Raw genomic sequence first — 14438 nt, 5'->3', positions numbered from 1 at the left:
TGTCTGATAGAAACATCATCATTTATCAGGAGTGTAATATCACAACAGAAACCAGCAACCTACCCAGCCTCTTTGAAGCCACTTGAGACACCATCATCTCTCAAAGACAATGCAGTCAAACTTCAGTCAGTTCTCCTCTCTTGGCAGGCATTGTATTGCTTTGAAATTTGTCCCTGACCAGGTTGGGATATGCTTCACAATTTTTATCTCTCAATACCTGACAAAGTTGCTTCTTGTTTAAAGTCACTGGCCAGGGAAGAGAAGCAGAGGGGAAGGAAAATGCCTGATTTCCTTCTGATAGGTGAGCTTTTGTGACAGAAGCCTTGCTACACATGGATATATTCTCCCTGGTGATCCAAGGCAATATAGCCATCCATTCCTGTTATCCACTGCTTACTGCCAAACATATGCCACTGGCTTTGGAGAAAAATCTCTAGAACGCTTTTAAGTTGATCATTTGAAAAATCATCCATGTCTGGGTACATTTACAGCTTTCTTTTAAGAAAGAACTTAGAATAATCTAAAGAGAGGGTCCAGCAATTAGTTAAGTCTAGATTTAGGTTTCCAGATGAACAAAAATACCAAAAAAACTTAATTTCTGATTTTATGCCCTGGCTCATGAATACTCTCTTAAACTAGATACTAAGCTTCCAGTTATAAAATCTCCATTATTTTTATTAGAAAGGGAAATCCTTGATCATCTTAAACATATTCAAGAAGTAGTTCCAGGGCTTCCTTGTTGGTTCAGTGGCAAAGGATCTGCCTGCCAATGCAGGAGACACAGGTTCAATTCCTAGTCCAGGAAGATGCCACTTGCCAAAGAGAAACTAAGTATATGAGCCACAACTATTGAGCCTATGCTCTATAGCCCAGAACCTGCGACTACTGAACCTACATGCTGCAAGTACATGTGCACCCTAGAGACTGCGCTCTGCCAGAAGAGAAGCTACAGCAATGAGAAGCCCACACCACAGCTAAGAAAAGCCCTCACAGAAACAAAGACCCACTACAACCATATGTAGGAAAATAAACAAATTATTTTAAAAATGGGAGTAGCTCCAAAACATATATTTCTGCTTTACATCTTCATATGAACTGAAATGTTTTGGTGGGGATGAAATAGATGGCTATTTAATCACTTAAACATTTCAGAAATTATACAAGATTTCAAGGAAGTTGGCACAAATCAGAGTTTTCTGGGCCAATATTCTGAACCTAGAACATCTCCAGGGCTCAAGAAATTAAGGTCCAGTGGCCCCCAGAATGTAACACTCAAGGAAGAAAGAGTATTAAATCCTAACAGGTTTTACTTTTAAAGAAAAAGTGACTTTAGGGGAAATGCTTTCAGTTTTTCACCATTGAGGATAATGTTCATCATAGCACTCTTTATAATAGCCAGGACATGGAAGCAACCTAGATGCTCATCAGCAGATGAATGGATAAGAAAGCTGTGGTACATATACACAATGGAGTATTACTCAGCCATTAAAAAGAATACATTTGAATCAGTTCTAATGAGGTGGGTGAAACTGGAGCCTATTATACAGAATGAAGTAAGTCAGAAAGAAAAAAACCAGTACAGTATACTAACACATATATATGGAATTTAGAAAGATGGTAACAATAACCCTGTATGCAAGAGAGCAAAAGAGACACAGATGTATAGAACAGTCTTTTGGACTCTGTGGGAGAGGGAGAGGGTGGGATGATTTGGGAAAATGGCATTGAAACATGTATAATATCATATAAGAAATGAATCGCCAGTCCAGGTTCGATGCAGCATACAGGATGCTTGGGGCTGGTGCACTGGGATGACCCAGAGGGATGGTACAGGGAGGGAAGGTGGGAGCGGGGGTCAGGATGGGGAATACATGTACACCCGTGGTGGATTCATGTTGATGTATGGAAAAACCAATACAATATTGTAAAGTAAAATAATAATAAATAAACAATAAATGGTTAAAATAAAGAAGGAAAGAAAGAAAAGAAAAAGTGCCATCTTTCTATACAGCAACATAATTTGGATTTCTTTCACAAGCTTCACAGTTTGGCGATATTCTTTTCAATATTCCTCCTTTGAAAACATGTCTCCTGATTTGTGTGGTGTTGTAAACACTGAGGCTTTGGTCAGTCAGCAAGCGATCATGCCCCCAGAGCTAGGAAACTACTTGGGCTTTCTGGATGGTGTAATTAGGTCTCTCTTCTGATAAACACTTCTGAGTCCAAAGCTGCTTTGTTGTTAAATATGGATGCCCATACAGAAGCTACCCACTCCTCTGTCATCTGCCCTTGTTAATTGTGCCTGCCTGGATGCTCCTAAAGGCCATGGGCAAGGGAGGTTTTCAAAATTTGTTTGGGGTAATCATCCTTAATGATCTTTCCAAAGCAGGAATGACTGAAATGGGTCACTGAGGCTCACCCTAGTTCATGTTTCTGCAGCACCATGTGCTGAAATATACATGTGTTGGGACCTAACAAACGCCATGATAGGCTTCAGGGACTAAGGTAGGACTCACAGGAAAGGCTGAGTCATTGCCCGGTGAGGTCATCCCCGCGGATGCCAGGACTTGTCTAATGAGCATACTCCCCATAACCTGGTTTGAGTTTATCAGGACGTAAAAGACATCCCCCTGCAGCCAATAGCCAATTAGTAAATACCAGGAAACCCCTGCAGCCAACAAAGATTAGCCAATTAGTAAATACTAGGAAACTCCTGCAGCCAATCAACCCTTGCCAACTCTCTGTTCTAAAACCTATAAATACTGCTGTAAATCTGGGCTCGGGGCTCCTTGCTCCACTCCACTGCGTTGGATGTGGTGGGAGCCCTAGTTTGAGCTAGAAATAAAACCGCATCATGCTTTTGCATTGCTGTGGACGTCTTATTCTCTCAGTTTTGGGGACTCGGACTCTGGGCATAACACATGATAGCTGGGAGTCCTCTGCCATCTTAGGGAGTTTGTGATTACTGGGGAGAAGCTGCTCTGTTACCCGAAACCCAAAAAGCCCTTGGATGCTTTGTGCTATGAGAAAGACTCATTTAAGCCAAAACACAGCCTGGTATTTTGAACAGCTTCATCAGGGGTTCTGAAGTTCCATTAAAGATGGAAAGAGTTATCATATAACCTTAGCAGCAGCAGCAGCCAGCACAGGAATGCTGTACTCTTCCCTTTTGTCTTCTGTTTCTAAGCTTTAAGAACATATTCTTGATTTGAATTTCAGGTCAGCTCCCTATTAACTTCACACACACACACACACACACACACATCCCAGGGGTTGATTACAGATTCCAAAGACTTTCATAATCACAAGCAAAGAACACTACTTTGCATAACTAATATCTTTTCCCCAGAATTCAATGCTTAAGCCCTATAACAGTTTTGTGCCCCAGAAACATGACCAAGACAGCAACAACTATTATTGCTAACCAGAAAGTGGCAGAGGGCTGAGAAAAGAAACTCCTGTCTTCAGAAATAAATTCTGAAAGCATGTGAAAATGAGAATCTGAATACCTAAAGGCACAAAAAGCAACTGAGAAGATTTCATTCTTTAGGCCAGGACAGTTTTTACTCTTCATCAAATCCTGAAAGAAGTTTCTATGCCAGAATTTACCATGTACCATTTCAAGTATTTTAAACAAGGGAATTAATAATATTTGGGCCCCTTTTTTGTTAAAAAGTGAGGTACCTAGAAGACTCAAAGTCATAGAGCCAGAAAGTACATAGGTAGATGCCAGGGGATGGGGGATGGGGGGAGAGATGGGGGAGGGGATGGGGGGAGAGATGGGGAAGGGGATGGAGAGTTAGTGTTTAATGGGGACATAGCTTCAGCTTAGGAAGGTGAACATTTTCAGAAGATGGGAAGATGCCGAGAGTTGTACAGCAATGTGAATGTCTTTAGCGCCACTGAACTCTACACTTAAATATAGTTAAAATAGCGTGCTGTATATTATGTGACTTTTACCACAATAAAAAAATTTAAGAAAAAAAAAGGGATTTATTTTTAAATAACAGTTTTTCTTACTGAAAAAATGAACAACAGGCACATACCAGAGCCAGATCCAGAGGCAGTCACATCGTAAATCAGATCTTTTAGAGTTTTCCCAGCATTTACCAGATTGCATTCAGAGAGGGGCTCCTCCACATTCGATCTCTTTTTCTTTCTGTAGGTGCACTGTCGAGCTTGGCATGCCCATACTGTCAGCACTGAAGCTACGGACAGGAGGAAAACTGGCACAGTAATAACAATGGTCAGCTCCATGGGTCCAAGCTTTGGGGCATTTGGTGATGCTTTAATTAAGAAAAGAAAGAACATGACCATAAGTTAATCCATGTTAAGTATTTTATAACTGGAAATACAGTCACCAAAAATTCACATCTATAATGTGCAGCTACACAATATTCACTCATGCTAGTTGGTAAAGAGTTTCTGTGGTAAAAAGCGAAGGTGGGGAAAGAGAGTCGAGGTTAGGATGCAACTGCGGTTAGGTTCTGTCAGGTGACAGTGGGAGACGGTATCAGGATCGTGGAAAGCACTAGCACCTGGGATCCTTTTTAAGGCCTCCAAACCATTTAACATTTCATGACTATTTTCTCCCCATGTTTCAGTCATCCATCCTTAAGGCATGTTCGTTTCTTTTTGCCACAAATGATCACTGAGCTCTTACAACACGTTGCCACTATTCCAGGTGCCGGAGATAGGGCAGTGAGTGAGAGAGCCCAAATGCTTGCTCTGTGGTGCTTTATGCTCTCACATACCCACGGACGGAAATGTGATACAAAAGCAAGGGCTTCCCTGGTGGCTCAGACGGTAAAGCATCTGCCTGCAATGCGGGAGACCCGGGTTCAATTCCTGGCTCGGGAAGATCCCCTAGAGAAGATAATGGTAATCCACCCAGCACTCTTGCCTGGAAAATCCCATGGACGGAGGAGCCTGATAGGCTACAGTCCATGGGGTCGCAAAGAGTCAGATATGACTGAGCGACTTCACCCACAGACGGAAATGTGATACAAAAGCAAGAGATCATAAGTCGAAGAAAATAAAGTCGAGCAAAGAGACAGACTGCTGGTGGGATGCTCCTTGTAGACAGATGGTCACATAAGGCCACTCCGGGGAGGTATCAGGGAGCAATAAGGGAAGTAGCTCCAGGAAGCCTATTCTCAGCAGAAGGAAATCAGGTGTAACAAGGGGCCCTGAGGCAGAGACCTACTGGGCACAGTTCAGGAATAATCTTTGCCTGGAGCCCAGTAAATAAGGAGAAAGGTGAAAGGATATGGGGTCAGTGAGGTCAAAGAGAGAAGGATCATGTGGGCTATTGCAGGCTGAAAGGACTCTGAATTTTATTCCAAGTAGAAGCTGTCGCAGACTTTTGAACAGACAAAAGATAGTATCTAATATATTCTGAGTGGCTGCTGTATGAACAGATGCTAGGAGCATGAAAGTAAAAGCTAAGAAACCAATTACAACGTGTCTGATATTTTCAGTGTAAGCATTTTTGCCACAAATATTTTTGCTGAATAACCAGTTGGCCACAAGGCAGTTTTGCTGTAAAAGATAAAATAACAAAAAATAAAACGGTGACATTAAAAAAGAAACAATGAGGGACTTCCCTGGCCATCCAGTGGTTAAGACTCCGTACTTCCAGTGTTTAATGGGTTTAATCCCTGGCTGGAGAACTAAGATCCCATATTCTGTTTGGCATGGCCAAAAAATAAATAAATAAACATTAAAAAAAAACAACAATGAAATGTGAAAATGAATAATACAGTTTTAAATATTTTATAGTTAAATATAAAATATTTGAATATATTTAAAATGTGCAAAGGTTCATGGTGTGTACTGCATAAATAATTTTATTTAGTGAGTTGTACCTAAGAATTTGTCTTCCAAGTCTTTTGTTCATAGTATTTTACATATATATATATATATATATATAGGCTTGTCGATTCATCTCCTCGTTTAGTGTAACACTTTTTCGCTAAAATGTATTCCTTCTTTAAGAGAGGTACCAGGGCTTCCCTGATAGTCCAATGATTAAGAGTCTGCCTTGCAATGCAAGGGACACCAGTTCAATCCCTGATCCAGGAAGATCCCACGTTCCATGGAGCAACTAAGCCCCTGTGCGACAACTACTGAGCCAGCCCTCTAGAGCCAGGAAACCACAACTACTGATCCCATGTGCTGCAGCTACTCAAGCCTGTGCACCCTAGAGCCTGTGCTCTGCAACAAGAGAAACCACAATGAGAAGGCCATGCACCGCAACTGGAGAATAGCCCCTGCTCGCGGCGACTAAGAGAAAGCCCACATGCAGCAACAAGACCCACCACAGCCAAAAAACAGTAAGAAATTTAAAAAAGAAGAGAAAGAGAGGTATCAGTCTCCAAATACTAGGGTGTATATTTGTAACTGAGTTTTGTATTGCTTTGTGAAAGCCTCTCTGTTGTTGTTTGTTCTTGGCAAACTGTCACATGTTGATAGTCCATGTCCACTGACAGACATCCCAAAGTTGCATGGAAAATGTAGGTTCAACTCTGCACCTTCAAGTCACCGAAGGATTTGAAAACCAACGTTATCATTTTCTAGTATTGTACACAATTTGGCTTTACCTTCTCTTATTTCACATTTCAATAATTGTTGTCATCCAATGTTTTAAGATGACCATCTACTTATCTCTCTATAGACCAGTATGACAGCTAACATTCATCTAATATAAAAATGGGGGCACTCCATCAATGGAGAAATGAAACCAAACTATCACACCAAAGTGTCAACCAGTTATTTCATCTTCTACAGCAAAATTACCTTGAGGCCAATTAGTTATATGACAAAAACTGTTTGCTGCAAAAATGTTTGCTGTAAAGATGCTTACCTGGAGAATACCTACAGCCCAATTACAAACCTGATGCAATAATTGAGGCAGAAGATGATGGTTTTGGCTGACAACTCTAAAATAGTATCTCCTTATTGCTTGTCTATTCTCTATACCTTTCTCCTGTTTTATTTAACTTCCTGAATCTTATCACTATCTGGAACATCATATATTCATTTACTTATTATCCAATTCCTTCCAAAGCACATCTGCTAGTTCTTCATGAGAAGAAGAACTAAGTCATTTCCCAGACTTTCTTCTTTGCAATGACAATCCAAGAGAGCTTATTATATTAAATGTACTTGAATTTCACTTACAACATGTTAATCAGAATATGAGAACATAATTCAAAAGTAAATATTATTTAATTCTAAAGGAAAAACAATCAAAATCCTCAAAAATGTGTTCATGAAAGTTTCACTATAATCCTAAAAATAGTAGTCTATCTACTACTAATGAATAAAAGATTTTAAACTGTTAAGTGAGCTTTGGAAACATATTTCATGCTCTTCTATTTACTTTGCCAGGTGAATTTTGGCAGATCAAACCATTCTGAGTGTCACAGGGTTCCTCTGAAATCATTAGAAGTTGTACAGGTGCATAGAAGGACAGCTTGGCCTTGAATGTTCTTAGGACAAGGTGCTAAAAGAGTTCTCAGACTTGACTTTGATTAAGAAACCATCAACCATGGAAGCTGAAACTTCAAAATTTGCTGTTATGAAAAAGTTTTATCGTCCACTTCAAAATAGTCTTTCAAATCTACATTTCAAGTTGCATCCATATTTTTATGTCCTCACAGAAGTATTTCAAGAATTCTAAGAAAGCCACAGAATGCACTTAATAATTTGCAATTTACATAAACATGTACTGACACATGATTTTAAAAAATAAAATTCCACTATTGGATACATTTATATGGATAAATTTTATTTTGATACATGTTACTAGGAACTATCAATATAAACATTATAGTTTAAAAGCTTATTGATTGCTTTCATTTTAGTAAAGCTCTATTAAGCAGAGCTCAGATCATCACTATAGCAACCAATAAAGAGGCAAAAGGTCAGCAAGCCTGAAAATAGCACAATATCTATAAAAGTGCTCTTCTCTGGTGATGGGTACTGCACTCAGGGATGTTTATTACAGATGGGCAATGTTTCTACTTTTGTGAACAAATTTACTGATATGAGTTAGTAAGGAAAAAAGATGACTTGGCTAGAAAAAGGCTAGCAACACCATCCAGAAAGCTCCCTAAGCACTGAGCAATTTTTAAGGCAAACATCTGTAAAACTATCTTCTAAACCAAATGTTGATTGTAATCACTACAAGGGACAAATGAAGAAAACTGTAGTCTACACCCAATGAGTCATGGTAGAAAAAGTCATGGTAAGAATACATTTTGGTAAGTTATCTTGGATGAGCCTATTAATTTTTCTAGCAGGTTTTACAGTCTTGATCATAGGAGAACTCCTATTTGATGACAATTTCTAATTTCTCAGACCATGTCAACTGAGATGATTTCTCCACGGAATAATAGCTCCATGGTGGGGTATATATTAATACCAAAAGTGAGTTCTGGGAGTGCTGCATTGCTAATTCTAGTTATTTCACTCTCTAGTAAATTAAATAGAAGAAGATGGGAAGATAGAGACAGGTACTAGCCCAGATGGAGGAGTGCTTAGCTTACAAAAGTCTCTGCTATATAAGTTCTGCAATACATAAACCAAGACAGAGCAGGGGAAGGAAGTACAGATAGGGCAGGAAGAAGGGCATGCATGAGGTGGGAGATTCGGCACAGCTAGAGGGAATCATGCAGAAGTCAAAAGATTGTAAGAAGGGGTGTTTGGGCGTGCTCAGTCGATTCAGTCGTGTTCAACTCTTTGTAACCCCGTGGACTGTAGCCCTCCAGGACCCTCTGTCCATGGGATTCTCCAGGTAAGAATACTGGAGTACCTACTCCATGCCATGCCCTCCTTCAAGAGATTTTCCTGGACACCAGGAATCAAACTGGTGTCTCTGATGTCTCCTGCATTCCAGGCAGATTCTTTGCCCACTGAGCCACCTAGGAAGCCCCTGTAAGAAGCTAAATAACACCAAAAACGGAGAAGGAAATGGTAACCGACTCCGCTATTCTCATCTGGAAAATTCCATGGACAGAGGAGCCTGGCAGGCTGCAGTCCATGGGGTCGCAAGGAGTTGAACACGATTTAGCAACTAAAGAACAAAGACCAAAGGGAAAAAGAAAAAAACAAAGAAGAGGAAAAAAAGAAGAAAGGAAGGAAGGAGGAAGGGAGGAAGGAAAAAGGAAAGAAAGGAGACATTTTTTAATCTTTGTGAATTTACAAATTCCCTAGAGAAAAAAAAAAGAGTGAGACGGTGATGATGAAAGCAGTGGTGGTCACGAACCCTCAGATGAAGTTCAGAGCCAGTTTAGACACCTCAGCTTCTCCCAGGACAGCTTTCATGACCTCCTCGCCATCTCCTATTTCTGGCTTTAGGGAAACAAATTCCTCAAGATTAAAAGAAAAAGATGACAAAATGTGAGGATGGGCTCCGTGTTTCCTCCCCTGCTGACCTTTTCTGTTTATGAAAAGTATGAAAAATCATCAATGTGTATGAGATTTATGTGACCTTCACATCAATTAATTTGCATTTCCTTAGTACATGCTATGAGAAGGAGATGCCTTAGAACTAGGCAGAGATGTGGACTTGATCAATTGCTTCAAATAACTCGTATTGACCACGGCACAAAAGTCTGTATTGTATTTATGTTCAACTTAAAGGTATATTTCTTAACTGTATGTGAATGACATTCAACTGAATAGAAACTAAGATATTACAATGGAGAGATGTATAGAAAATGAAGATATAGTGACTGAAAAGATATGTACGGACTGGACAGCTGTTTAAAAACACATTCGCGCAAAGAAAACAGAGGGCTTCATTCAGACAACGTGAATTTTTATGAACCATTTCAAGGTTAGTGCTTCCTTCCCAAAAGTTGCTATAGCAAGCAGCTACATCAATTTAAAAGGGTCCAAAACATCCCTAAAGAAACCACAGAGTAATTTATCATTAAAACTGCTCCTCTTCCTTTCATTAAATTTTTCCTCAAGTGAAAAGATGCTATTATTGCAAGGTTGAATCCATGAATGTATTAATATAAATATCAAACCTTCAACTGCCTCCCAACTACCACCAACTCCCCCACAAAAGAGAAGCATTTCTTTCTCCAAGCTTGTGGCTTTGAAATGTTCTCAGAATAAATAACCAAAAAGACAGTGTTGCTGGGATGCCTCCTGATGGGTCTGTTTATATCCTGGCACCAGAAGAAATGCCACCAGGAACATATAAATGACATGGTGATGTACTGTCCGTCTATCTACCCTATAAACTTCTTTGACCTTTGAATTCAATTAAAGAGCTTTTTGTTTAGTTCACACATTTCTGGGGGGAAACTATAGAAATAATTGCAACTGAAACAGAAAAAAAGAAATACATTAAAGATATTCAAAGCTACCTTGTTAATTAGCTCAACAGGAATCATTTCTTTTGTCAAAAACAGAATGACATGTTAAGAAATGAGAAATTTCTCAAATCTTCATGATTAACCTACTTTACCTGCCATTTCAAAGCTCCTTTAAATATGGGTAGCATTATTCCAAACATTTGCTTGATTGTAATGAAAGTACATGTCTAATTTATTTCTTGTTGCTTTACTACATTGGTTCAAAACCTGGAACCAAAAGGATTGGTGTGTATTGTACAATATTCCTCTGAGAACAACTCTGGGGTTGGAGGCAGGAAGTTGGGCAGACTCCACATCTTTGTGTAGTTTAAAATCTTCTAAGGATACATGACTCATCTAGGGTGCAATTCCCAAACAACTTTGTTGTTATTCAGTCACCAAGTCATGTCCGACTCTTCGTGACCCTATGGACTGCCGCAGGGCAGGCCAGGTCTGCAGGCAAAACTATGGAGAAAACTTTATAGGAGCAAGGGATATGGGAGACAAAAAGATCATAATGAAGAGTTCCATTCATGATGAATCAGTCTAATATAAAGAATATGTAACTAAACTTATATGTGTGAAGTACACACATGGGAAGTAGAATGGATCAAAGGAATTACATCGCAAACGCTAGTTTTATTTGTCTGACACGTCAATGTAATTTTTTACTCCCGATTACAGGGTCCCTCCACCACCACCATCACCTTCACAGTGACCCTTATAAATGTTATCAGGAAAAGTCCAAGTTAATTTGGTTAGATCCTTCCAATATGCTCCACCAGAGGGTGCATTATATGGTCCCCCTTCTTCACAGAGAGAATAGTCACGTCAAACAGGTTGCTTCTGATAAATGTGAACCTCAAGTAGCTGAACAGTGGCAGAATATTTTCTGCTCTAGACATTCAACTGAACCCTGACAGTGACAGAAATAACAGGAGAATTATTTCTGCCTTTTGACCAAATCAGATGAGATATTGACGGGGCCATTCTATCATTCGGTGCTCAATCTGTAAATGGCTATCTGCATACACGTTCTACATATGTGGCCTGATTTCATGAGTGTGGAACAGACAGGGAGCTCCACACATTAAAATATTTCCTGGCTAGTTCTCCTTGTCCTCCTGGTTTCTGGGAGGAACACTGAGAAGCTTCAAATCTTCTTTTGTCCACCAGAACCTGAATTTAAGAATAATAATCACTTTATATTTTAAGGAAATAGGAATATTAGATTGAAGAATGAATAATATAATCTTTGGCATCAGGGGTAGGAAGACCTTTGACTCAAGCAGAGGTGAGACTGATGCAATGTAGAAAAATTAAAATTGGTTTCACAGTTTTTCTTCATTTCAGGGCATGTACCAGGGTTAGTTTATTAATCTGTCATCAAAACACATATTCTTTTATTTATTCATTTTATATTAGAATGTATTTGATTTACAAAGTTTTGTTACAAAGTTTGATTTACAAAGTTAGTTTCAGGTGTAGAGAAAAGTGATTTAGTTATATATTCATATATCCATCTTTTTTTCAGATTCTTTTTCCACTATAGGTTATTACAGAGTATTGAGTAGAGTTCCCTGTGTTAATATAGTAGATCCTTATTGATTACCTATATTATATATAGTAGTATGTATTATACTACTATTCTAGTCTATTCTATTCTAGTCAAAGCTATGGTTTTTCCAGTAGTCACGTATGGATGTGAGAGTTGGATTATAAAGAATGCTGAGTGTTGAAGAATTGATGCTTTTGAACTGTGGTGTTGGAGAAGACTCTTGAGAATCCTTTGGACTGCAAGAAGATCAAACCAGTCAACCCTAAAGGAAATCAGTCCTGAATATTCATTGGAAGGACTGATGCTGAAGCTGAAATTCCAGTGCTTTGGCCACCTGATGCAAAGAACTGACTCACTGAAAAAGACTGATGCTGGGAAAGATTGAAGGCAGGAGGAGACGGGATGACAGAGGATAAGACGGTTGGATGGCATCACCAACTCAATGGACATGAGTTTGGGAAAGCTCTGGGAGTTGGTTATGGACAGGGAAGCCTGGCATCCTGCAGTCCATGGGGTCACAAAGAGTCAGACACAACTGAGTAACTGAACTGAACTGAACTGAACTGAGTACTCTTAAATGAGGCTTCCCTGGTGGCTCGGGCAGTAAAGAACCTGTCTGCAATGATTGAGACTGAGTTTGATCCCTGGGTCAGGAAGATCCCCTGGAGAAGGAAATGGCGACCCGCTCCAGTGTTCTTGCCTGGAGAATTCCTTGGACAGAGGAACCTGGCAGGCTACAGTCCATGGGGTCACAAAATGTCAGACACAACTGAGCAACTAACACTTCACTTTTACTTTCACTTTATTCTTCAATGATACATTTCTATAAAGAAATTAGATAGGAATTACTCAAGGAATATGTTAGGTTTTTTTAATTAGTCAATCTTTTCCATAAGAAAAAATGAAAGTTCCTTGGAAACAGCACCCAATCTCATAGCTGAGAGCATTGTTCAGAGAAAGCAGTTAAAATATTGATGGTGAAGGAAAAGTTACACTTCTCTGCCTTAAAGTTCCAGCTAATATAATTACTCCTACAGATAACACAAAGGCAGGAGGGGAAGGGGACGACAGAGGATGAGACGGTTAGATGGCATCACCGACTCAATGAACATGAGTTTGGGTAAACTCCGGGAGTTGATGATGGACAGGGAGGCCTGGTGTGCTGTGGTTCGTGGGGTCGCCAAGTCGGATACGACTGTCGACTGAACTGAACACATAACACATTCACATGGAGCAGCTTGTTCACTTGAAAGGAATGACATTGAGATAATGATATTTTCAGTCAGTACAATATCTGTATGTTATAATGACCCCCAAAAGTATCTCAATAAACAGGTAATAGTATTTACATAATTGAGAAGAGTATGGCTTATATAGTGTAAAATCCTCAATTTAGGATTGCTTATAAATTTCACTTTCAATTTCCTATTATATCCCTGTGAACAAATTTCATAATTAAAATCAGTGTACTTGTTCCTTGAGACAAGAAATGCTTCCTATATTAATCTCTTAGAGCACAAGTTTGACTTTTTGTATGCTTACGTTTCAGATGCTTTCCAAAATGCAAAAATTATAGCATCTTTCAGTTTATGGGGGAAAAAGTATGCCTGTCTGGCACACCTGTCAGGTGTGGGTGAGTCCTCGGAGAATGAGCTACAAATGGATTTGTTGATGTGAAGGCAGAACAATTCCGCAAGGGGTCCCAGGAGTATTTCTCAGCATGTCCTGTCACCTTATACTGCCTAGAGCTATGAATTTACGTTTAAAATAGAAAACCACAAAAGAGGCATCAATGGGTTTCTTTCAAGGAATTGAAATAAGGAGACTTTTCAACTCCCCGAAGAATAATACTTGGTATCTGAGTCCGCAAAATTTTATAATTCTAACATGCTTTAAACTTATTAATTTTTGATAAATTCAATTCTAATGTTTTGGCCCTTTATCTTCCTTTAAATGCAATCCTTCAGTTTGGTTTCAATAAGTCTAATTTAGACATGCACCTAATCAATATGCGTTGTCCATCCACCCTAGGTTATATAAATAACAAATTGTTCTTTTTTTCTTTACACAACTGAGAACAGGAAGGTGAAAATTGTACTGAGGTTAAGAAAGTACTCACATTTTAAAGTTGTGCACATATTTTCTGGATTGAAACTAATTATTTAAATTAGTCAAAAATACAATAGTGTTAAAATAGTGTACTGAACTCCAAAAGGAAAAATCAGAAATTCTTATTACACTTACCCTTTAAAGCACTGTATGTTTTGGTAGCAACAGAGGAACAAAGACACTGAGAACTGGAATGCTTTGCTGAATAGTCTATTTCCATATGAAGGTTGGTAATTAGTGCAAGCATAAACTAAATAGCAAATCTTATAAAAATTAACAGTATAAATAACAGGTTTCTCTCGCCTAGGTTTCTTGACCTTATCCCGGATGAATTTTCATGACAGTTTTAGTGTGCTCTGGATACTATTTGACATCACCACTGTTTCTCTGAGCATCTT

At 39.1% G+C, this 14438-nt stretch overlaps 1 protein-coding gene across 3 annotated transcripts in view; it reads right to left on the bottom strand.

Moving 5' to 3' along the window:
* ACVR1C (activin A receptor type 1C) overlaps positions 1–14438 on the bottom strand; it is a 65268-nt gene that overhangs the window by 27654 nt on the left and 23176 nt on the right. The window contains exon 4 of one of the 3 annotated variants that reach the window (XM_068969066.1): positions 4047–4286. The exons of the other annotated variants lie outside the window; for them this stretch is intronic. Within the exon in view, the coding sequence (XP_068825167.1) occupies positions 4047–4286 (240 nt within the window). The remainder of the gene's footprint in view (positions 1–4046; positions 4287–14438) is intronic. 3 annotated transcript variants of the gene reach the window in all.

The sequence above is a fragment of the Capricornis sumatraensis genome, chromosome 3, assembly GCF_032405125.1.
Source record: "Capricornis sumatraensis isolate serow.1 chromosome 3, serow.2, whole genome shotgun sequence".
Taxonomy (NCBI): Eukaryota; Metazoa; Chordata; class Mammalia; order Artiodactyla; family Bovidae; genus Capricornis; species Capricornis sumatraensis.
This window is presented reverse-complemented; position numbering and strand designations above follow the sequence as displayed.